The sequence below is a fragment of the Pagrus pagrus genome (assembly GCF_965226575.1).
Source record: "Pagrus pagrus genome assembly, chromosome: 19".
Classification (NCBI taxonomy): Eukaryota; Metazoa; Chordata; class Actinopteri; order Spariformes; family Sparidae; genus Pagrus; species Pagrus pagrus.
In genome coordinates this window covers 15,574,368-15,600,433 of record NC_140203.1, presented here as the reverse complement: position 1 = coordinate 15,600,433, position 26,066 = coordinate 15,574,368, and the positions used below count along the sequence as shown (strand labels likewise).

The following is a 26,066-nucleotide window of genomic DNA, read 5'->3' as shown; positions in this document are numbered from 1 at the left end:
CAAAAGTAATATTTTGCCACAATATTTTAGTCAAGTATGACTTCAGGGTGCTTTTTACAACACTTACCGATACCAGTTCCAGTTTTAAGACTGCTTCAGCAGATTTTTTCCAATACTGGTATTGATATTGGAAGGACCCTTGTTCTTATTTGGTCTCTAATTTGTCAGCCTCTGTCACATAACATTGGAGGAATATTAGGTCACCACATGCTCAAATACACCTTGAAAAATCACAGTATGGAGGTTGTGTTGTGATAATATATTTATCTATGACATATTTAAACCTGGGTATTATGCTGTTTCAAATGAGATGTTTTTTCAACAAAATTAACTAACTGAAGAGAAGAAAAAGTGTTAAAAAACAAAAAAACAGGGTGCAACTCTCCTCTACACCACAGGGGGGAGCCAAACAGCTGTTTGTATCATAAAGAACCATGAAGTGTTTTATTTTGATGTCGTGAGTTAAACGACAAGGAGAACAAAAGGTAGTCCACACCCCCTCCGCGGATGTAGGGTTTTTTTTTGTATTATTTGTGAAACACGTCGCTGCAACTATTAACGTTAGATTAGCACACTGACCACTTCCCCAACACTTCCTCCATGTGAAGCACGGGACCTGTGTGCTCAGCTGGATTGGTCCATCACAGCCTCGGTTATCAGTCTGCTACATTCCCCCTGTTCGTCTCACAGCTAGCTAGCCGTCGTATAACAGACGGCTTCTCACACCGCAGCTGAAGAAACACAACCAACCCTTTCAATTGTGTCTTGTGGGCCTGAGTAACGCATTGAGGTAAGTCTAATTTTTTTTTACAGGCACTATGTGGATTTTGCAGTCTTCTGAAGCGTTGGAGTCGGCATTAGCATCCTTGACTCCTGCCCAACAACATCTGTATCTTTGACAGATGGAGCAGCTGCTAACGCTAGCTGAGCTGTGTGGGGTTTGACGCTCACAGCTAAGTTAGCTTGATGGGACCTCAGACGACGGTTTAACACTCGTTAGTGTTAATTATTAAATGTGCTTGGTCGTTTTTATTGTGTCCAACCAAACGTGGCAGTTCTTAATTGTGAGAATAAGTGAGCTTTTACTGCACTAGGAAAGCTAAATCATCACCATGTCAAGTGCACACAACAGTAACGTTATTAGACGGAGAGTCAACGGTAACGTGTGTATGTGAGTTAACGCAGGAATATGATGTAAATAAAGCAGCTTGGTGTAATGTTTTAATTGTTTTACGTTTAATGCCTAACGTTCAAAGTAAGTTTAAGCTGCTGTTGATTCTTAATGGAAAGTATTTTGTTTCCATCGGTATTATGTAACGTTATGGAGCTTTTTATGAATCCAGAGTTGCATCAGCATGTCCTCTACAGGAGATAATATCGGCTGTAGCTCGCCCACATGTATTTCCTTTTCAGTATTTTGAGGGGTTTTGATTGTCACAAGTGATTAAATGTCTTCATGTAACACTTGAAATAGGTGTAAAGCATCCTCCCTTTTTTTGTTGGTGAGAGATACACAAATACATCAAAAGCTACCTTGTTACAAATAACAGTACTTGCTAATCAAATATATATATGTAAAAAAATATTCAATACTTGTATGAGAATATGTATTTGATTAAAATACAACTAATTTGTCATTATAAAAATACAAAAAGACATGTTAATCTAACTTATGTTGCTACATTCAGTCATTTAGTAGCCTCCATATGGGTTGGGTTTTGTTGGTCCAGCTGTTGAATAGCTGATCGGAGCTCCGTAATTACAATGAAGTCATTATTCTGTTTTATTTAGTTTTACATTCAAGTAAATTGATGTTTACTTTGTCTGTTCTTCTAACTCCTAATGTAGCCTACTCTACATAAATCATGTGAGTGGTTTTCTAATGGAACAACGTCCAACATATTTCATACATCATTAATTACTAATGATTAGATGATAATTGATTGTCACAGCATCCAACAGCTCCAGGCTCTCAAATGTGAAGCTTGTTCATTTACACTGTTTATTAGCGTTGTGATTTTGACAATTAAGTCAGGAAAAATGATCAATTTGAAGACATCACTTTGGGTTTTGGGAAATAATTGACTCCTCATATTAACTGCGTTTTTGTGGTTGGTTCGGAGTTGAGCTCCAACTATTAATCGATTAGTTGTCAACTTATAAATGAATTGCCAGCGATTTTGATAAATGAGTCATCAGTCAAAAGTCAAAATTCTCTGATGCCAGCTTCTTAACTGTGAATATTTTGTGGTTTCTTTCCTCTGAATAACTGAATAACTGGTCGTCGTCATCCTGGGCTTTGGGAAACATAGATTGACATTTTCTGACATGTTATGGACCAAACAACTAATGGATAAATCGAGAAAATAATCATTAGTTGCAGCCCAAGGTCAGGTATGGTAATGGGTCAGCAACTCAAAAGATAATTTCTCAACAATGTCAAATTTTGTTGTGTTTTGGAGTGAAATATTTCATACTCAGTAATACTCAGCTTTGATTGTGTGACAACGCTGCAGTGAAGTTGGTCGAGGACGCTCATCCCTCCATTTACAGGGGCTTATCTCTTTCACGGCTCCGCTGATCACTGACAGGACCGCCCTGTTGATCTTTTAATGAAGCTCGGGATCCTCCACTGCTCCAGATGGCCCTGTGTTGTACTTGAATGTCTGCTAGACTGTGTATGTGTTGTTATTAATGCTGTACATGGCATGGACCCCCTGCAAGCTCTGATAAGTCCTCTCTCCCCCTCCCTCTCCTGCGCAGATAGTGAAGGTCAGGTCACGTGACTTTTGTTATGTTAAGAGGCACAGTACGGCATCTGGAGAGAGGCAGCATCTGTTGGTGTTTCACAAGGCTCAAATCCATCTGCTTGTTCTTTGTCTAGCTGCTGTGATAACCAGGGATCAGGGAAGTTTGGTGTCTTAGCCACCAGGTCAGTCATCCACGATATACAATGTCTTTACCTAGGAACTGAAGAGACACAGGGGCTACTCTGCTTCAGCCCACCAAGGTCATAGGCTTTTTTTTTAGGCTGTCTAGCAAGGAGGGATGAAGGAGGGTCACCCCTAATTTGAGTTAAAAGGGAAGGTGATGTAACTAAAACAGATTGGTGATTTGGGAGTCAGTAGTGTCCAAGTTATGTCCAAGTAGCTTTCTCAGCTTCAAGTTAATTGTCTAATGAGTGGTCGGCTAATAGTAGTTTGTTGTTTCATTAAATCGCTTTCCAAATAGTGGCTGTTGACACAGAAATATTAACAGAGACAAACCCAACTGGCAATCAGGAATGCTTTGTTGATTTCGGATGCTGCTGCCAATCCTGCTGGCCAGACAGTTATTGATGAGAACAAACAACCAGAGAAATTAACCAGCGTTCGACTTATGTTTCGATACCATTTTTTACTTCAATCAATCCCTGTACCTGACTGTGATCTGATATCAGTACTTAAACAAAAAATACTGTATATATCATTTTTTAAAAGCTTAATACTACTAATCCTCCATGAAATTTATGTTATGGATTTGCTCAAAGTTACACATGTTGCCTGCTGTTTATCTGTTTTGGCTACTTGTGCAGTAGGGCTGCACAATATGGTAAAAAAAATAATATATTGCAATTATTTTGACATATCATGAATGTGATGTGATTCACGTTCATGATGATGTGAGATTTGTTGGGGTCTATATGCTAATATTTGTCAAGAGGCAATTGTGTACACACCCAGTTGGTGTGTCATAACAAATATTTTATAACTTCTTTTCATCTGACCTGGTGAATGGCAGGTGCACCGGTGCGACCAGTAAAACCGTTTAGTAGCACTATAAAAAATTTTGGGCGCATGTGCAATGATAATAGTCGCACCCTGGAGCCTTGATATTGTGATTTTGATAGGTATTTAAATTAATTCTGCAGCCCTATTGTGCAGTAAAAAATCTGTTTCATACAGGTGTACAGGACAGTGAAGTAGCAGGCACTGATTTCTAATGAATAAATTACGTGGTATCAGATCAGTGCATATACTTGTGTACCTGCTGATACCAAATCCAGCATTTGAAACAGAATTGAAGGTATTGCCATACGTGATAATATCAAACAAACATTTTCATTGGTTGTGCTAGGGCACCTGAAATGTAGCAATTTGTTTTTTTTAACAACTGAGGTCATCGCAATTTCTTGTTGCGTGTAATTTAAATGAAGAAAACAAATATTTGCACCTTTTATCCCTGTTAACAGTCATTTAAATAATGTGTTTACATAAAGAAATGAATTAAGTGCATCTAAATTATTTGCTGGTGCACCTAAATGTAAAAGTTTGGCGCACAAGGGCAACCAGTCTGAAAAATTTGTCCAGAGCCCTGATATCATGTAAAGACTTTTCAACATTAACAACTAAAAAAAGAACAGCGCACAAACCTCTTCTAGTGAATGGAAAAGGGCCTCGATGTGCATTTCTCGATTCATCTGAGATCAAAGTAGGTCAAGCTTGGTAAGATGCCTCTCTTCTCAGGATATAAAAAGTCTCCTGTAGCTGGTGCTTTGTGAGTTTCATCCAGGGTCATGTCACTATATTTTTCTGTACTCCACAGAGGCTGAGCCCACTTATCAGGGCACGCTGTGTTACTTTGGAGGCAGCAGTGACTGTCAGAAGTCAAACTGGATGTCAAGAGCTTCTTTTTCAGCTGAATGAAATGAGGATAATATTACTTGGACAGTAAAGACCACAAGAGTTTCTGCTTCCAAGAATAGTCAGGAAAACTTAAAAGACTGTTAGACAGACACTAAGGAGGAGGATATCTCTGTCATAGAAGATTCGCTGCCCATGAAACTGTTTGTTCAATAGTCTTGTAGATGTGTGGTGATTCTTCCTTTCTTTTAGTGAGTTTATATTACTATATATAGGCTGGCAGTGGAGGTAGAGAGGCCACCTGGAGTGGGTGTCTCTTCCCACACATGGTCTTCATTCTGAACTTGGCTGGAGCTCCCGCTGTCTTATTTTTCATATGGCTTCCCCTTGTTTTCCTGTATCTGTGAGATTTACTCAGCTCCCACACACTGACAGCGCCACAATCCTGTCAGAACCATGACGGAAATCAAGCATCTCTCTCTCTCCATCTCTGTCTTTCTCTCTTTTCCTAGCTCCTTTCCCTCTCTTTGCACTCCTCACAGATAATGAGCAGATAATAAGATGAGTGGACTCGGAGATGGAAATGGCCCTCTTGAAATTATGCAAAAAAGGTTTGGCTATATGCTGTACAGATAATAATTAACCGTGTTGTATAACTGACATCAAAAACAGAGCTTTTATAGACTCATCTAATCTGTCCACCTAGAGCTGAAGTTTCTGATAGTAGACGTGTTTACATGCATTAATTAGCACTTAAGAGAATGTGTGGAAAAAGCTCCAGACTCTACAATTGTTTCATCTGGAAAGCTGTATCTGCGTATGTTTCAGAGGTAGCGCACAGCATCTCTGATTGTTTTTTCCCGCACCCTTCTATTACACCCACAACTTGGTTCGTGCTGGCCCATCAAACACACTGAGCTCCAGCTGCACACTAAGGTAATTAAATGTTAGTTGTCCTTTCTTTTTTTTTGTACTTTGTCACAGGATTTATGCCAGCCTAAAATTATTCTTGGCTAAAAAGATGAAGTTACCATCTGTTTTTTTGTTTATCTTGACTCCCACTTCACACTTACGTACTTTAGTCAGTTCTAAAACAGAGAGAAACTCACTGGGCATAGGCACAGGTAGACAAGGTTGTCATTTATAAGTAAGGGATGCAAATTTTAAGCAGTTTCTGAAATTGATAGTCAACTGCCCTAACAATCGATTATCGATAAACCATTAGTAATATATGAAATATGTTGGGTATTATTCTATTAGAATACTGTTCAAACCACTGACATGATCTATGTTTTATGCAAAACCAGAGTAGAGTCTTTATCTATCTCCCGCTGTCATACAGCAGGGTTATAAATCCAAAGCTAAGTGAGTATCTTTATCTCCAGGTGCAATAAACAAGAGTTAAACTTGCTACAGAAGTATCAAACGCTCTGTCAGTAGAACAGGTGTGAACAGGAAGCTGCAGCTTTTTTTAAAACACAGTGTTAAAGCTGTTAGTAGCTTGTATGTCATTAAGTGATATCTGTTCATGTTTTCAAACGCTATAGTCAGCATGGGTTGATTTGTTACCTTGTAGTTACCATTATATTTAGTCAATTTGTAGGCTCTTTTGTCGAATGTACAGTATGTACAATTGAAGTACAAAATCCCAGGGTAATGACATGTTACAGTATGTGTGAAAGGGGCTTAAGAGACCAGGCAGTCAGAAAGTTCCTGCCTATGAAACAGTTACTTCAAAAGTCTCTGTGTAAATGTGTGATTTCTAACACACTTTGTTGGAGAAAGCGAGGCAGAGCTAAGATGGATGAGAATGTTATGCTGAACAGAGGGACTGGTTGGATTTAAAAGATGTTCAGTATCAAAGCTCCTGAGCTGAATCCTCCATTTTGAGCTGTCAGTGAGTGGATAATCAAACCAAGGGAGGTGGTGTATAATGAAAAGAAAAGAGGGGCCAAGAACAGATCCTTGCGGTACCCCAAATTGAGTGGAAAGGAAGTGACGCTTGGACTCTTCTCCTTTGAATGCCACTCTGAATGCTTGCTCTGTGAGGTCAGCCTCAATCCAGAGTAGCACTGTACCTGAGACGCCTAGTCTGGATTGGGTGGACATGAGGATTTTATGGTTCATGGGGCCAAATCTTTCAACAGACCTAGCAAGAGACTGGCCATCAGTTCTTGCCGACCTCAGGCATCTATCACTAACAGCAGTGCAGTTTCAATGGACTGGCAGCTCTTGAAACTGACTTGTTTAATTCAAGTAGATTATTTTGCATGATGGAATTGAAGACTTCATCCTCTATAACCTTTGATTGGAAAGGTAGAAGGAAGACCAGCCCGTAATTCCCCATAATTGAGATGGGTTTCAAGTAAGCTCCTTCAGCTAAGTGGTAACTTGAGCCTACTTACACATTGAGTGCAATGTACTCAAAGCCAATGAAACATGAATCATGAGCTTTATGCATGATTGTTGTTGAGATAGCTTCAAAGAGTTTGGAGGGAAACAAGTCCTCCAAATGTTAATAGAGCAGTAGGTGTTTGAAAGGCCAGAAATTGTTCTCCATGTGTATTTTCTTATTCTTCTATTTGCTCTTGTCTTAGGCACCAATTCCCCTTGAGGTTCCTATCTGATGGAGCAGTGGTTGTCAGTCTTTGTGAAAAGGCACCATGTTTCCTTGTCATGTAACCCCCTGGCCCTCTGCTGAGCCGCCGGCCTCCTGCGGCAGTCATGCACCCCCAGCGCAGCCCTCACAACCACTGCCGGATCTGCTGTGCAGCTGTCCCGCTCCATCTTTGAACACCCACTTGGAGACGCCCTCCCCAGACCCCATGGAGTCCCTCATCGTGGTCACAGAGTACGAACCCAGCAGACCGCCTGGAGAGGCTGGGGAGGAGGAGGAGGTAAGATGAAACACACCATGGTAACATTATATGTATGGGAGGTGGAACCTAATTGGACATGTGGGCTTCTACTGAATAAAATGAGACTTGATGATAAAGGCCACAGTATTATTCTTTTTTTCCAGACCCCATACCTATACCTATAGTGAACATTCAATAAGTAAAAATAAATATGATTTAAATGTATCACTTCTCAGGTAGAAGCAATGGACAGTTCTGAGACGCCTGAGCCAGCTTCCTCTGTGGCGGCACCTTTCCGGACTCCTTCCTGCGACCTGCTGTCCCACACAGTTGGCCGGCCAGAGGCTCTGCTCCCTGGAAGCCAAGAGCAAAGGGGAAGGTTAAACCTGTCAGACAGGAAACTATCTCTGCAGGAGCGCTCTCAAACGACAGCATCGCCGTGCAGCTCCCCAGGACTCAACGGGCGCTATATTTACCCGTCACTACCCTACTCGCCCATCACATCACCCCACTCGTCTCCACGCTTGCCCCGCCGGCCCACTGTGGAGTCCCACAGTGTTTCCATCACAGATCTGCAGGTATGGTCAAGCCTTGAGCCTAACATGGTTTCAGTGTTGCTGTATTTAATCTTTTTTAAAGCCTTCTGTGAAGTTGACATTGCTGCTGGAGATGTGTCCCAGTCTGTCTGGAACAAAATCAATAAAGCTAGCATAAGATAATGCTCTAATTACTGTTTGCCAGTAATTTAACTTATATTTATCCTCTCAAGAAGTCAGTTTCATTCATCTGCGATTGATCAGATAAAGAAGAAAATTAGACAATTTCGAGGTTACAGCTGGTGCAACAATAATTATGATTACATAATTTATGGTTTCTGCACCATCTGAGCAGTGTATTCCCTTGCGGACTGTGCTTTTCATAAAGCATTACACATGAATGAACTGACTAGCCTAACTAATGTTCAGAGCCAAGCTCATACAGAGATGCTCCCCTTGAACATCTGTTAGTTCTCAGAATATCAGCATCATACTTGTCTGAAAGTAAGCAGAACTGCATGTGCATTTGTCTCAAAAGCAGCAGCTCACTGGTAAAGACTGAGCTTTGTGGACACAAAGGTAAGGTTTCACGGTCTCAGTAGATGTAGATAATAGCTGTGACCCCTGTTACATATACGTAGATGCAGAAACATGTACGTGTCATGTACTGTAGGTAGAATCTCTCTTAGGGCAATAGGCTGCTGAGGGTCTCCTATGTAATATTTAGAGCCTGATAGATGGTTTTGCTTTCACAGATGTGAAAGTAAAGTACGGTTAATAATTTCTTTATATATATATATATTCACAAACTGCTTTTCTTGCCAAGATTGCCCTACTCTGCTCTGATTTCGATTCTTACCCTAACCCTAAGCAGTCTCACTCATCTTGCCCAAAGCCAAACAACACAGGCAACCGATCAGAGTAGGGCGGGTTTTAGCAAGAAAAGCATTGTTGTTTCTACACTTCAATGCAGCCCTGCAATCCATGCTGGTAGCGTAGCATTGCGTTATGAGAGACGGGTTGTAGCGTTTACCGCTCCTCATTTGCGTAGAGTTGAAATATGGCTACTATAAATGAGCATGGTTTATTTCTAGCATGTAAATATAGAAACTAATTTCGGTGAACAATTGTTGTGAAATAAGACAAAGTTTCCAAACAAGCTGCCATGTTGGTCTGGTTTAATATCCCAAAGCAGTCAGCCCAGTAGTGACTTTCGTTCAATCAGGTGCAGCCAGCAAGTTGTTGCCTGGTTGTTGAATGGTGTAGCCTGTTTTGGTTAAGCATAGTTAACGTAGTTTGATGCTGTTGATCATTGTAATTCCTCTGAATTCTTAATCATAATTTTTCTATCATTTTTGGCACTTTTAATAATCTAGAGACCAACAAGCAAATAAGTTTCATTCAGTAATGTATTTTAAACGTACTACAAGGAACTTTTAACTCGTTATGAAACAGTCTCAATTCAACACTGATTAAACAAGACCATCAGTGAGAAGATTGGCTATTTGTAAATAGTTATTATAGTTAGTATTAATGCCTTGTAGCGGGTTGGATTCCCACGTATCCTGGTTGGAAACGTCCTGCTTTTCACCATACAAATGAGGGTAAAGTGCACCTTTTAAAGAGTGCTACATACAGTAACTGTTGTGGCAGCACATCCTAGTCTTCAAATCTCGGGCATGCTGGAAGATTAGCAGGTAGGATTAGTGCCAAATTTTAGCTAAAATACCTTTATTTTAGGTGTTTTTATGTTGAGATTAACTGCAAACCTGAATTCATCCAGATTGGGAGAGCTTTTACTTCAAATTTATCACAGAACATGAAAAATTGACCTGGGAGAGTGATTGCAGAGTAATACTGACATGCTGGACAACCAAAGAAAATGTGTCCGAGTTGGAAGACACTTCTGGAAACATTGATGTGAAAAACACTGCACTTATGAATTTCTGTTCAAATTGAAAATGTCAAAAAGAAAAGTTATTTTGAAGGGATATTTAATGGAAAGGATTTTGTCATTTTGTAAGAATACTTGTGATATATCTAGATGATGTTACTGCTAAAGTGTCTCATGTGATTTCATTTGAAAAGAACCCATTTTCTCCTCCTCTCTCACCTCTCTCTCTCTCTCTCTCTCACACTCTCTTCAAGGACTGCGTTCAACTCAACCAGTACAAGCTGAAAGATGAGATTGGAAAGGTACCATCACAGATAAATCACTAATTGCTCCCTTTTCACTGACTCTTTCAATTTCTTCTCCCTTCCACCTACTGCACGTCTGTCAAGCAGCACACATCATCAAGGACACACAGTAACAGTGATATCTCTCTGATATCCCTCTCTCCCGCCTGTCCTCATTTTCCAAACTCTGTGTAAACTACCAGGCCATGGGAGAGTTGGAAGATGGATGAGAGGCTGGTATAAATAGCGCTCTCTAAGGGTTGTGCAAGGCTTAGTGGATGTGTGTGGATGTGTGTACTTGCATGCTTGTTTTAGATTGTGGGTTTAATAAGACAGAACATGCATGTCTGTGAATTTCTGCATGTAGGTAGACATGTTAATGTGCTTGGTTTTGTGTTCAGTGGATACAATTAGAGCCTTTCAGGATTGTTGGAGAGGCTCCTGTTATCAGATCATCTCTGAGCTCTGTGCCGCCTCGCCAATCTGCTCCCGCAGCAGGAACTGAGCCGGCCCCCCCGCCGCACTATACCCCCCCCCCCCTCTGTTTGTTTTTTGGGCATTGCATTTGTGCACACAGGCTTCTAATTGGGCCTAGTTTTTCTCCTGAATTTCCTGTGTGTGGGCATGGGAGCTTGATAGCATAAACCAGATCCAGTTTCCTTAATTAGCCTGAAATCAAAAATGAAAGGGAGAGGGAGCGATGATTTGAATTTCTCTGTTCTCACTTTGAAGCAGCTGGTACTCATTCAGTGCACACTGTCAGCCCACACACTTCCCGTGTGTGTGTGTATATGTTCCTGTGTGTATTTGTATTTATTTAGTTTGCATTGCACAAAGTGTGATATTTTTTTCCACATGAAAAATTGGCAGCTGCTCAGTCTCTCTTACTTGACTTTTATTCTCTTTTACTTATTCCCAACTCAGGGCTCCTATGGTGTTGTCAAGCTGGCTTACAATGAGGATGACAACACATACTATGTGAGTCCTTCACACACAAATACAGATGTGATTTTTCTCGACTATTAACTCTGTGTTTCTCTCACTCTCACTCTATCACATTCATTTTCACTTGTCACACTGACTTGGAATAATCAAACCCCCTTGTTGCATTTACTGGTGTGATTTCTTTTAAAACCTCCACATGTGAAAATTGTGGGAACTGCAATAAGACTGCTTGAGCCATTCTGTCTGCTGCAGTTCTCATTAAGCTGCATGATATTGACAGACAATGACATGGGGATTATTTTAATATTCCTCCCAAGTGACAAAGCCCACATGTCACGTTTGGCGATTATATCATTGCCATAATAACCGAGGGCACTCAGGCTATTAAAGAAAAATCTATCTGCCAAACAATGTAGCTGTCACACATTGCGCTCTTTGTTCAATACTGCCTCGATGGTTGCAGCGAGGGTAATTGTTCAAGAAATGGTTATGGAGATCTCTGACTGACATCTGCATGACATGAGTCTGTTTGCGCCTGCAGGGGACCATTAACTTTCACGTGGTTTTTAAATACATATGAGATTTTACACCCATGTGCAGAGACAGCCAAATTAAATTTATGAAATAAATGCTTAAGTCTTATGACCTGGCAGTCAAAAATAAGTTGTTGGATTTAAATGTTTGAAAGCACCTTTGATCTTATCTCTGTCCGTTTTTCTGCCTTTCCAGTTTAATTGTTTTTAAAGGGAAAACATTGGAAAAATGCTTAAATGTAACAATGGTATTACAGACCAGGCTAAGGCTAGGACAGTATGGTTGTATGGTTGTAAAGTAATATTGCGGTATTTTAGACTAAAGATACAAGATATATATATTTTGACAGCTCCTCAGAAGCAATATCACAATATTTTATGCCCAAATACCTCGATATTGATATTATGACAAGAGATTTTTTGATAAATAATCGTGGTTAATGTGGATATAATGGCAGGTAAAGGCAAGTATTATAACAAATAGAACTTTACTGGAACGTAGCTTTTAAAACCAGGCAAAGGCAACACTTATGCCATATCATCATATAACGATCTTCTATCTTAATTGAAGACGATATATAGTCTCATATCAAGATAACAAAACGATATCCATATAAAGCCAAGCCCTAGACCAGACAATGTCGCAGAAACACTAGTTTAGTTTTTTAGCCCTTACATTTGTCTGTCTTCATAATGTTTACGGTATAGATTCAGTGAGAAAAAAAGTTTACTTCTGTGTTTTAATGTCCAGAATAAAACAGATAAAGTGAGATCCAGAAATCCATCAGTTTTATTTAACTTAAAGTATAAAGTACATACGTTATAGCTTAACATTATCAGTGGGTTTGGTTACATTTTCTGGACTAACCTCTGAAGATAAAGAAGAATAAAGAATGAGGGGAATGTACATTTCTTGCATGTCTGCTTTTCAGTATATTTGGCAGCAACTACAGCCAGTGTCTTCTTTTGTAAGTCTAGCTCTGCCATCGTTTTTGTTGGTCAGTGTTATTACTCACAAATACACAAAGGATGTTCAAGGTGATGGGAGACATTTATAGGCACTGGATATTTATCCGTAGGTGTGTGAGTGGGTTCACTGTCAGTTATACACCACCTCACTGTGCAATGTCTTACTCTTCCTTTTGTCTACCTTTCTGTTCATCTTTTTCTGGCCCCCCCAATCCAAATCCATCTCCCGTTTTCTCCTGTAGGCGATGAAGGTGTTGTCCAAGAAGAGGCTGATGAGGCAGGCAGGTTTCCCACGTAAGTCTGCAGCCAGGGGTGGATGGATAACACAGCAGAAAGCACAGTTTCTTATAATGCTCCAGTGGTACATGGTAACACTGCATACCAATGCTGAAACCCACCCTGTCTTTTATCTTCTCCCTCTCTCCCTTCTATATGTTCCTCACCTGTTACCCTTGCCCACCCACATTGTCCCTCTCTCAGGGAGACCTCCCCCTCGTGGAGCCAAAGCCCCTGAGGGTCCTCCTCAGCCAAAAGGACCCCTAGAACGAGTCTATCAAGAGATTGCCATCCTAAAAAAGCTAGACCATCCTAATGTGGTGAAACTAGTAGAGGTGAGTGCAGTTTAACCTGCTCTTATTCCTGGAAATGTATGTAAAATGATCCTATAAACACCTGTTCCAGTCAAAGTAAATTCAAAGCTGTTGTTGAACCATTTGGAGTTCAGGCATGGTTCTGGGCTCTTTTCTTTTTTAATGCAAACATAAGCCTGCAGGTGACCTGAAACTGTCCCTATTAGCTGGAAACTCCCGGGGGTACACAACATATAGTCTGCTGCAAGCTGAAATTTAATAACAATATCGCTGAAAATGGACGCTTAACACGTTATTCAATCACCTGCCGAAAAAATGCCCATTTGGTGACCTCAAAATACCCCTGCTTGAGAGTAATAGGGGCAAAAACTCAATATGGTTCTTTATTTCCTTATTTACACTAACTTTATGCGTATACATACACGTGCTTAGGTAGAACAGCCTATTCAAAGAGCAAAACGCATAAAACGACAAGTTTAGGGCTTTAAAAACTTATTTAACCCTTAATGTTGCTGCAGTTCACTGAGAATTCTCACTTAAAAGAGAATTTTGTGGCATTTGTAGTCTTTTTGATGATGCAATTCAACTTGTAAAACAAATAAAACACCAGAAAAACAATAAATACCACTAAAACTGTTGTTGTAGTTATTTCCTCAACTCAGGGATAAACTATATACATTGGATATGTATGTATGCATGTATGTATGTATATTATTAGGTCATTATATATTATAATGGATATGATCCAATAGTATAATACTATTATTATAATATCCATCCATTTGCCTCCTGAGTCTAACAACAAAACAGATCGTTCATTAGATAACTCTAGGCTTTGAAAATAAAAATAAAAAATCCCACACACTAATGTTATAATAAAACAACAATAATGTAGTCGTAGGTCTTGTGTTTTCATATAAACATTGCACTCGACCCGGCCAGTACTCCATACCGACTCTTCCTCACACTCCCCCCAGAAAACAGTGTTCCTTCCCGGTAATGAGAGCCAGCTGTCTTGTTGTTTACTGAATGTAATTATGTGATGTAATTTTGAGCAACAAACTTGAAGTCAGATTGTCTTTGTCACTTTCCATAGTGGTGTTGTTGTGGGCAGTGTCTTTGGCAACTAGTATGAAAAAAGCGCCAAATGTTTTTGTGGAAAAACACCGCGACCCGGCCCGTACTCCTCACCAACTCTTCGTCACACTTCCCCCTGGAAAATAGAGTCCACCTCCTGCAGTGAGAGCCGTGTAGGTCCCGATGTTTACCGAAGTTGATTACATGATGTGAGTCTTTGTCACTTTCCACGATGCTTGGTGGGTCAGGATCTCTCTCACAACATTATCTTATGGCATCCATAAGATTAATACAGGGGGCGTTTATCCAGGGGAGTCATTGTTCTGAGACCGGCCAGAAACCCACGAAAAAAAAATCACTGTTGTCAAGTGGTGATCAACGTTACGATGCCCGTTTACGGTTCTGGGTATTTCTGACAACTTGATGTGTCTTAAATCCAATGTTCACGATAATATATTGCGTGTTTTGATACACTGGGAATGCTTTAAAAATTATGGGCGCTCCCTGATGCTTTAGTGAAATATAGAGCGGGCACTCAGGGGCGCATTGGGGTCTAGAGGGTCAAACTATATATTGCTGGATTTGAAATCTCATTAGCTGCATGATGCATCAATCATCTTGAGGCTGGCGTGTAAGTGTCCCAGGAGAGAAGAGAAAGAAGAGAGAGAGGGTCACTTGTCTACACAATAACTCATTGGCTGTTGTAGGCTCTAGGGTGGGCATGAAGCTGCTATCTCCTCAAATGAGCCGTCAATCAAACAGCTGCCATCTCAGGATCTCTGGTGTAGAGGGTTAATGGTGTCTGCTGTGAAATGAGAGGAGTCGTTTCATAGATAACCAGCGAGCAGGCCAGCGGTTCAGAAGCGGTTTTAAATTTATATTTTGAATATTTTAATTTACTTATACATATCCCCTTTTTTTCATGTTAAACAGAAAGATGTGTCATGTTATCTGTAATGGCTTCAAAAAGTTTTCAAATCCATAGTGACTTTTATTTTAGTTAGAACAAAAACCGGTATTAGATTGAGGGAAAACATCACAACATAAAACAGTACCTAAAAGGCTTTTGATTGCACCTCTTCTCTCTAAAGAGCAACACAGGCATGTTGCCAACTGGTTAATGGGACAATATGGAAAGGCTCAGCAGAGTGCCATTAAAGGAAGAAAAAATAAAGATCAAAACAACATCTCCATTATTTCAAATTGCATCGCTGCATTTTGCTCATTTCAACACGTCCGTTCAAAGAAAATCAAAACCAAGATTAACAGCAATAATGATGGAAATCTCCTAGTCCTCCAAACTGCATGATAACACAACTGTGTGTAACATTGCCACAGCTTTTCTAGCCATATATTGTGATATTGACATCACAGAAAACAATCTATGTACAGTTAAAGATACCAGAGTCAAAGTGTCTTTATTTTAATGGATCATCAAAAGATCATCGTTTGTGTGTTCGTGTGTGTGTAGAGACTCATTTCAATTTCTCTGTGATTTGGTGCCAGGTTTTGGATGACCCAAGCGAGGACCATCTGTACATGGGTACGTTGTGGCCAGACAGTGAGCCCTCAGAAAAACACACACACACCGAGTCACACAGTCATGCATAAAGCGGGCATAAAGTTTTTTGTAGGTTGTTTCTTGGTAACTGAAAATGTTTCACTAACCGTTTATGTGTTTTCTATCACAGTGTTTGAGCTGGTCAAGCAAGGGTAAGCTACCCCTATGTTGTGGTAATGTTTGCGACACTGTAATGAGCTTAATATAATTAATTATGATTGCTAATTGTATGTGTGTGTGTGTGTGTGTGTGTGTGTATGTGTGTGTGTTCGCGCACCTGTGTGCATGTTCATATATGCAGGGCTGTGATGGAGGTGCCGACAGCTAAACCTTTCAGCGAGGACCAGTCACGCTTTTACTTCCAAGATCTTCTCAGGGGAATCGAGTATTGTGAGTGTCTCCCAAACCTCCTGTCACTCTTCCACTCAGCCTGTGACTGAGAATGGGCTGATTAGGGTTGTGATTTGTCACACATCTGGGTACAATGTGATTTGAAGCCCGTTCAGTCTTTCCGAAGTAAATGTTAACTTTCCAAATTAAAACGTTGTTCTTTACTTTATTAGTATCATCCATAGTTGTTGATAAAAGTATCAGCATTCAAAGTACTTTTACCCTCCAAACTGTACTCAGCTGAAGTTCTTCAGTACATTCATGAAGGATGTACGACATATATCGGGCGATTAATTTATTGGCATGATAATGGGAAATTTATCATATTGCCTGTTGGCCAATAATGGTTATTATGGCCGATAATTAGAGCCAATAATACAAAGCCAAATGGCTTTCATTGACAAGTGCACCACATACACACTCTAATACCGTAGGTGGCTGTATGGACCTTTAAAACTGCTATGCTCGTATCCCTTTCCTTAGGCCTACTTTGTCAGTATATCTCACAGTAACAATCCCCAAATCATTACCGTACAAAAAGCCTCCTTTTCATCCTGTCTCTACCTGTTAGTCATCAGTTAAAACATTTTTCCCATTTGCAGTTTAATGATATGAACAACGCAGATAATCAGTTATTTCTTTGTGAGCTATTTGCTTTGTTTTATTTCCCACATGGGTCGTGATGATGCGCTAATGATACAGGATGACAAGCTGTCATAACAAGGAGTTACCTGTCAGTCTGTGTGACTTCATGTTTACTCCTCTTGGTTCACTTGTAAAAAGTTGTCGTGAACAGGAAGCAGACCGAGATAAAAAAAAAAGATAAAGAGATAAAGGTCTGTTATATACAGAGTTGTTAATGTCTAAATTGTGTAATCGTGGTATAAAGATGAAGCTCCTTTGTGTCGAGATCTGGCCTTATCCTTGAGTTCTTCCATGCCATGTACATAAAGTCCTTCGTCTGTGCTTTTCTTGACTCAAGCCACCCACAAGGCTCATTCCACATCATCGCTGTGGCTCTTAATGCATTTCAGCACAGGAGAAGTGCTTTTGCACAAAGTGTCGTCTAGGAGACTAATGCTGAGGGAAAGAGAGGGAGGGCTCTGCAGCAGGGACACTAAAACAGTCTGAGCCTTCATTTATTTCTCCTTATACATAATCATGATCATATTCGCAATGCAGGTTTGGTTAAAAATATGACAGTACATTTTTCTTTGTTTGTTTTCTTTGTTTTGTTTACTCAGAAGGTGATTTTTTTAATTTTAAGCCCTTCCCTGCCCCCTCGATCCAGACTGTAAGACAATATTCAGCATCTCCTGTCATTACCAGAAATCCTCAAATGGCATCTTGTTGCTAATTATTTGTACTATTTCAACAGTACATTACCAGAGGATCATCCACAGAGACGTCAAACCCTCTAACCTGTTGGTGGGAGAAGATGGACACATCAAAATAGCAGACTTCGGAGTCAGCAACCAGTTTGAGGGGACTGATGCCCTCCTGACCAGCACAGTGGGAACACCTGCTTTCCTCGCCCCTGAAGCGCTCTCTGAGACCAGAAAGAACTTCTCTGGAAAGGTGAGCAGCAGTGAACTAAGTAGCGCCCTCTGGGGATGGCTTTCAGAAATGCAAGAACCTGTGCTGATTCTTTTAATATTTACATAAAATTTACTGTCCTAGTTTTCATATTTTTCTTGGAACCAAATACATTTTTTGTGCTCCACCATACACTGAAGAAACAGTATCATTACAATAAAACTTTATTATGTTTTCTCATAATGTAGGCTTTGGATGTTTGGGCCATGGGAGTGACACTTTATTGCTTCGTCTTTGGAGTGGTAAGTGGTGCTTTAGCAAACATAGATAAAGAAAAATACAGTGATTTAGTTGTCGTTGTTGTTGTTGTTGTTGTTGAAACATACACTATTCTTTCATTCACAGTGTCCATTTATGGATGAGCGCATTCTCAGTCTTCATCAGAAAATCAAGACTCAACCTGTGGAGTTACCTGAACGGTCAGTTCTGCTCTCCTCTCGTATTCCTATGTCAAAAATCTATCACTGCCTGTTGTTTATGTATATATATATCAAATGGCTGCTCGTGAAAATTATATAATTATTCATTATTATTAAATACACATTTCAGTGGCCACACATTTTATTTATGGCTGCGATTTTTTTCTGTGACAACAGTGCCGACATCTCAGATGATCTCAAAGATTTGTTGCTGAAAATGCTGGACAAGAATCCAGAGACTAGAATATCAATCCCACAGATTAAGGTAAACACTCTCCTTCAATTAAGGTGTTGTTGCCCTTTAAGCACATTTGATATTACATGTCATTGCATGAGCAGAACATCAAAAAGAGAAGAAGCGCCTGAGTGAAGAGAGACCAGTGTATCTTAAAGGAACTCATTCTTTGATCTACACATGAAGCTGTCCTGTCCAGTGACGCCTGCTGTGGTGCAGTACAAACCTTTTGTGGTTGGAGGGAAAACTGTCTCCTAATGTTGAAATGCTGCTGTTTGTCATTTACAGATTTATGGCCTTATTGTTTAAGGATTGTAACTTCTATCCTGCTATGTACATTAGCTCCATAAAATTTGTCTTTGAAATCACAACGAAATACATGACGAGCTCCTTTGTTCTCCTCATGTTTGTGTCCAGGTGCACCCGTGGGTGACAAGGCATGGTGCCGAGCCTCTTCCTCCGGAGGATGACAACTGTTGTATGCTGATTGAGGTGACGGAGGAGGAGGTGGAGAACTCTGTTAAACACATCCCCAGTCTGGCTACAGTGGTGAGTTTATGAACCTGTTTTTGTATTTTAAAACAAACACACACGTCACATTACTGAACATCACAGGTACCCTGGAAAGCAGATATCTCTTATTGAGACTGAGAATGAGTGATTTGTCAGCAGCATTTCTCTGTATGTTTGTATAAAGGATACTGTTCAAGTGCTTTATGTTTAATTGCTTATCATATTTCAGTCACATCGCCCACCACACACCACTACCACCTACTTGATTGCCCTCTCTGCACTTTGCGCTAGAACAGATGTGTGACTCATGTAGTTGTTTCAATTTATTTTTAATAATTGTAGTATTTACTGCCGAATGCTGAAAATTATATGAAAGGGTGGATGCATTTTAAGCATTTCAGCCTTTTGTTTTTTGATTGAACTTTTCTAAGTAGCAATTATGCACTTAAGCTGTAAAGACAGACACAACATTAATTATTATGAGAACACCTGCCTGAACAAAGTTCAAATGTAGAAATGTGAAATCCTTTAGACCTCAAAATTTGCTTGCAACGGAACATATTTTCAAGTGAAAGTTGTTGATAATAAAAGTGAGGCTTTACCTCTTTACATCTATTGCATATTGTTTGGATTTGTGTATTATTGTTCACTTTTCTTTTTCAGATCTTGGTGAGAACTATGCTGAGGAAGCGCTCCTTTGGGAACCCCTTCGATTGGGCCCGTAAAGAGGAGCGCAGCAGCTTGTGTGCTCCGGGGCAAACGCTCACGTAAGGATTGTTTACAGACCCTAAACTCTTTCTCATTCTCACTTAGAGCTGCTATAGATCCTCTTAGTGCAGTGTAGCAAGCTAATGTTTGACAAGCAGTTTCTCAAGTATCTTGTTATTATTTCTCTCCTCCCTCTCCTGCCCTGCAGGAAAGGCAGAGCAGGCAATGTGAGATACTGCTACATTCATTGTGGCCAAAGAAGGTAAATAACTTTAGGATAAGACTTGCCTGCTTTAGTTCTATTTAAGAGTATACTTTACAACCCCTGGCATGATATAAGCAGCTGTATTTCTCAATATGGCTTTTATGGTCAAATACTCCTGAGCATCAAGTTTGTAAACTGGCCTGTGCTATTTTAGGAGTGTTTGAACGAGCCATCTTCAGGAATGTTGTGCTCTCGAGTCTATAGTACCTGCAAGATGAGTTACTGTGCATTTAATGCATAAGAGGGCTTTTAGAAAAGCATGTGGTGTGTAGTGCAGAAAATCCCAATTTGCTACTTAAAGCAACATTATGTAACTTTATTTTACTTTAAAATAACAGCTTCAAAGTCATTTTGATGGTTAAGTGACTTGTAGTAGACACTATCGCCCCCCATCGACTTGTTTCTGTAACTTCAGTGAGAGGGCAGGATCCCAGCATTACATACATGTTAACTTCAACATGCAAGTTTTCAACACATAACATTGTTATGACGTAATGAGTTTTGTTTGTAGGTAGCACCTACATTACGTCTGACAAATTGTTACAGGCTTTTGATTTTTATTTAAGACGGCTGTGTTGCACTCAGAAACTGTGGGGGGCGCCAAAGCACATTCCAATTTTTACATCATGTTGCTTTAATAATTTATAGCAACTGAAATTATCGAAATAGTTAAAGCTGAATCTGTCTTGTATGAACAGGGCCATAACAAGTGACCAGAGCTGTTAAATACTTACAATAGAGAACTGTATTCTGAGTATGGCTGGGCAATATAACCTTAAAATGATATCGCAATATTTTTAGGTTATTTCAGTATATGCTATACATATCTCAATATTTTGACGTAGAAATGTACAAATTAATTATTTAATTAAGCTATTTGTTTATTCTTTTTTTCTTTTTAATGAACATTAGAGCGAAGGCAATAACTTCCTGTTATAGCCATAGAAAAGTCTTTGCCTGTTCTCATTAAAGCCATAAGCTTTCAAATATATATTTTTTTCATGTTTCTGTCTGCTCCAGAGGATGAGTAATAAAGATTTTAGAGAATGTTGATAATTCTGTCAAAACCCCTCAGGATTTAGGAGGTGTTTTCAAACAATGTCTTTGGTTCAGAGTCCATTTTTAAAGCACACCCTAGGTCTTAATTGGTTAAGGCACAAATTAGCGCTGGGAAATATAGATTAAAATAATATTGATGTATTTTTAGGCTATATGGTGATACACAATGTACATCATGATATTATGAACTCTACTCAAAGGCACTTTATAAATGGTAGGACTGGGCACCTAATCAAATATCACAGTGTTTTTGACCAGATACCTTAATATAAATGTTGTGATAAGATTGAGGAATGACTACTGGTACTTAACAATCATTTTTGATGAATAACCATCAGTATTGTGGATATAAGGACTACGTGGGTAAAGGCATCTATAAGAACAAGTAGAACAGTCGTGGTAAGTTCAGAAAATTACATCACTTTACTGTAATGCAGCCTTTAAAACCAGGAAAAGATAACACTTGTCAATATATAATGATATCCAAAATCTAAGATGATATACAGTCTCATGTCATGATGACAATACTATATTGTTATATTGCCCAGCCCTAATCCAGTTTCATGAGACTTTGTCAGAGAGGTGTTGATACAACTTGATATTGCTGTTTGATTTGCATTATGTTATTAAACGTGTAAAAATACAAAACTGTCACACTTATAAACCTTTACTTGGAAAAAATAACAATATACAGTTGAATCTTTGCCTCTCTCATGCAATCAAATCTAGAATTTATGTCTACACTCAGTTCATCATGAGCCAGAACATCCATTTATCTCGATAAGATGCTTCTCATTCCTTTGCATGAGGCACTCTCCACACATAAACAAAAGACATGCCTGTAAATTGATATGTCATTGTGTCTTTCCTTAATGCTCGCTGCCTGGCATCATGTAACAATTAGATAGTTGTTTTTAGTTCTTAAACATAGCTCAACAGCTGCTTATTCCTTCCTCTGTTCAGTGATACAGGGTTGACTGCAGCTTGAGAGCAGTGCTGTAACTAATGCTGTGTCTCTGGTGTGTTACTTAGGAAACAGGAGAGCGGTGATGGCATGAGGACTATGGACCTGCCCTACGTGGGAGAGGATGAGACTCTTTCCTGATGCAGAGGGTTGATTATGCACGCTGGCATCTGCCTGCCTGCCTGCCTGCCTGCCTGCAACCACACAGCACGACACCCCTTTACTCACAGTTTTATACTGGCGGCCTATACCTATGTACATTCCCCGGGAGGTGGATGATTGTGGCAGTTGCAGAGAGAAGGGAAGAGATTAAGAATCCAAGGCACTTTGACAACATTTTTAAAGCTTTTTATTCCATTCCCTCCTGTTGAAAGGCTCAGTCTGTGGTTTTGAGACTTGAGACTGCCACATGGGAACATTTAAAGAGAGGATCCTCCCTGAACTTTGACCCTGTCTTCAGCTCTTATCGCCCAGCCCACTCTCCTCCTCTTATCCTGCATGCATTTATAGTTAAGCATGCTTTGTCTCAGGCTTCAACTGTACAGTTATGTGTTTTACTGTAGTTTAGCCTCTTGTGTTTCTCCTCGTCTTTACTTGACACTTCTTTCAGGTACACAGGGCACGGGAACAGGCGATGGTTTACGGGGAGGGATGTTTTATCTTCACCGTGAGCTCGTCGTTCTTGACAATGATTGTCTGGTTCACTCCGCTACTTGCTGCAAAGTAGCAGTGCCCAGTTTTGTAACATATTTTCAAGTGAAGAATCTGTACAGTTTTCCCAAAATGAAAAAAAGGGGAGTGAAAAAATGTTTACTTCATTGAATGCATGTGTTTACTTTCCCAATGCAAACACTATATAAGCTATTTATTGACATTTGCACGCTCATATACACACTTGTTCAACTTAATTTTTTTTGTCGTATCTCTGGCTCTTTATTAAGGCTAAAATCAATAGAAAGCTTTAAAAAACAGTTGCTATAGTGCTTTGTGAACAATCAAATTCATCATTACTGCATACAAAAAATAGGATTTTCTTCTATTGCAAAGCTTTTCGTGATTCTTTTTTTAAAGTGAACAATGATATGATTTTTTTTTATGTATTTTTTAAATTCACAGAGCTACAACAATCAGTAATGAAGGTACTGATCTACCAAGTGCACATGAGAAAAACAGAATGTGTTGGTGCAAATTATTCTGTAGCCAATGTCTGAAATGTTTAAAACCTTTTTTTAATAATTTAAACTGCTAATCTGTTCTTTGCCTGTGTGTTGTGATATTGGGTTTCACATGGTTCGACTGCGTCACATGTCTGTTTCACTTCTCAAAGCGGAGGTTTGTAAGTAGACTAAAAACAGAAAATACGGACTATCGAACCTCAAGTTAAAATCGTGAATGTTGTTTCTTGTTTTCGTTTGTTTTGTATTGTGAGAATCACCTATGTTGTTATTTTACAACCGCACAAATTCACGACACCAAAAACTTCAATTATGTCTAATTTTGTAAAGTATAGTACGGTAAAACTTAAAGAAAACAAACCTTTAAACTGTAAATTCTTTATTGAGCGATTAGAGCTGGCTACAGGGGTACGTTTTAAGATGGAAGCATAGTGCAGCTGCAAACTACCAATCTATGCATGACATATCTGTAGACGTGTTGTCATCTTCGGTCGGAGGAGTGGGCCACTCTGCAAAAATTTCAAATTAATTATAAAGTACTTTTTTTATATATTGATGTGTTTCATTTTAGATGATCCCACAGTAGTAAATTAGCATTTTTTTCCACTTGCGTTCCTTTTGTTTATTTGTTTTCATTTTCTCAAACATGTTAGTGTAAGTACAGTGTGAGTAAGTCACTTGATGTGTCTCATCATTAACATAGAATATCGACACAATATTAATTATAACATTTAATGCTTCCGCACACTAATTACTTCAGCACATGTTCAGCACAGTGTTGAATGTATGAGAAAGGGACTTTGGATTTTTTTTAACTAATTACTTGCATGTCACTCTGAGCTGTATGTCTGTTTTTTAAGACTAGTACTATGCATATGATGTGTCTTTCTCTGTATGGTGCAATGAAACACCCTGGCAGATTGTCACGTACGCGCTGCACGCTCGGTTGCTGGGTGAGGAGGGTTGTATGTGGTCGACTGATTCTAATTTGTTTTTGCTCACCCAGACAGTACGTAATTAGGTTGTGCTCTCCACTGTGGAGTGCTGCAAATAGAGTCGGGCACTCTGGCTTTAAGATTTTCAGAACATTATAGTACTGTACTTTTGAAGGATGCTCTTCTTTTCTTTTAAGCTCAATGATGATAGCCAATGATCTATTATTTTTGTCAGAAAATTTAATTGCAGAAATGCCTCAATTCCTGTCATAATATCCTTATAACATGCTTTCTGCACATTTATGAGAGATTTTACATTCCGTCATGCTGTAAGTGAAGATGATTGTTATCTAAGATAAAGTTGTTACCTTGAGCAAAACAAGACAGCTACTTTCCCTTTGGTGTGAATATTTTGCCCTCCATGGCCAACAAGGATGAACTGAAGGACATTTTAGGTCTGAATGCAGGGTGAAAGTACAAGCCACAGTAAAGATGTAAGATAAATATTTTATACATACAATATTTAAACCTGTAGTTTGTTTAATGCGGTCTTTGCCTATTCTTGTCTGAAGGGCCAGGCTAAGTTATTATTAACCTTTATCGTTCACATGATTTTGCATTCTGTAATGTACATTTATTTCTTGAAGAGCTTTGGGGGGCTCTTTTTCCCTAAATGCATGCCAACATACTGAACACATACCACTGTATTGTCATAGCATGAGAGGTCCTTGACATCAACATGGGACTTTAAAATTAATTATTCTATACATACTGTATCTTGTTCATCATTTGAATAAAATATTATTGCCTTTCTGTAATGTTGTTGGTCTGAATGTGTTTCAGCTTCAGTTCCAGAGAGAGACCACTAGTGTGTGCTGTGCACCAGAACATTTGTGACTCATGAGTGTACTCCTGAGAGCCTGAATATCACATTTTGTTCCTTCCTCATGTATGTCGACAGCACATTTTCGACAGCTGCCATATTATTCCAACTGCTCTTGAATGGATGCACCTAAGCATATACCTCACTCTAACTACAGATTAGTGGGGACATTTTGTACAAGATGTCCTAGTTAGTTAGAAACAAATACATTTATGAATCCTTGTTTAGACAGGCAGTATTTTATGTGCTCAGTTCTGTATGTTTATTTGGGTATTGTGGCTACATGAGGAAACAACTGCATTTAAATCAAAAAATTAAAGGGTCACCAATTTTACACATTAAAATGAATTCACAGGTCTTGGGGAGTATTACAGCATATGTGAATACCAGTAGTATAAAACCTTTTGTTGCTCCAGAGGCTGCATGTAATCTTATAGATTGCCTCCAGTGATGTCACTCAGTGGCTAAGTTGCATTGTGGGCAATGTAGGCACCAGGTTTTGAAAAGGAAGAAGAATGCATGGAATAAAAAGGGATATATCTGGTTCTGCTTTATCGATTTTGATCATTCTTTTGTTTTCAAACTGTCCATAATGAGTCATACATTACCCACAATGCAACTAAGCCACTAAAGATATATTTCATTACAGCTTCCTCTAGAGCCACACAAGGTTTTAAAGTACTTTTTTCACATATGCAGTAGTACTTCCCAAGACCTGTAAACACACTTTAATGTTAAAAATTAGTGGAATTTACCCTTTAACTACCTTAATGACTGATGCTGTAGTTCCTCTAATTGCCACTAGATGCTGACATCAAGCAAACTCTAATACTGTTTTCAAGAAGAAAAAGTTGGACTTTAAAATTGTGAGTCAGACTTTACCTGAACAGATATGAATGTTTTTAATCTCAGTTTCAATTCGAATGTATTTTATTGGCATTAATGCCACAACAACAGTATTGCCAAAGCATCAAGAATCAATGGAGCTAAATAAAAACATTTAATAAAAATCTAACAAGCAAAGTGAAGCAGATTATTGTTAAAAACTGCTCTGT

At 39.2% G+C, this 26,066-nt stretch overlaps 1 protein-coding gene across 2 annotated transcripts; it reads left to right on the top strand.

The window, feature by feature from the left end:
* Nucleotides 1-495: 495 nt before the first annotated feature.
* Nucleotides 496-24,941, top strand: camkk2 (calcium/calmodulin-dependent protein kinase kinase 2). 2 transcript variants are annotated; one of them, XM_084339701.1, is made up of 18 exons: nucleotides 496-790; nucleotides 7,220-7,519; nucleotides 7,717-8,058; nucleotides 10,165-10,212; nucleotides 11,119-11,172; nucleotides 12,884-12,935; nucleotides 13,122-13,252; nucleotides 15,815-15,851; nucleotides 16,000-16,021; nucleotides 16,171-16,259; nucleotides 17,638-17,837; nucleotides 18,044-18,097; nucleotides 18,201-18,274; nucleotides 18,452-18,539; nucleotides 18,927-19,058; nucleotides 19,686-19,789; nucleotides 19,939-19,992; nucleotides 22,087-24,941. In XM_084339701.1, the coding sequence occupies exons 2-18, from the start codon at nucleotides 7,286-7,288 to the stop codon at nucleotides 22,157-22,159; spliced, it is 1,788 nt and encodes a 595-aa protein (XP_084195827.1). In that variant the 5' UTR covers nucleotides 496-790; nucleotides 7,220-7,285; the 3' UTR covers nucleotides 22,160-24,941. The 2 variants fall into 2 exon arrangements, with proteins under 2 accessions (XP_084195827.1, XP_084195828.1); XM_084339702.1 differs by lacking the exon at nucleotides 19,939-19,992 and having other exon boundaries at nucleotides 497-790.
* The last annotated feature ends 1,125 nt before the right edge of the window (nucleotides 24,942-26,066 follow it).

Bases quoted from the DNA above. Each gene is read 5' to 3' on its own strand.
- camkk2 (XM_084339701.1), top strand. From the start codon at position 7,286: ATGTTTCCTTGTCATGTAACCCCCTGGCCCTCTGCTGAGCCGCCGGCC. The intron at 17,838-18,043 runs GTGAGCAGCAGT...CTCATAATGTAG, and splicing joins GAAAGAACTTCTCTGGAAAG to GCTTTGGATGTTTGGGCCAT. The intron at 18,098-18,200 runs GTAAGTGGTGCT...TTTCATTCACAG, and splicing joins ATTGCTTCGTCTTTGGAGTG to TGTCCATTTATGGATGAGCG.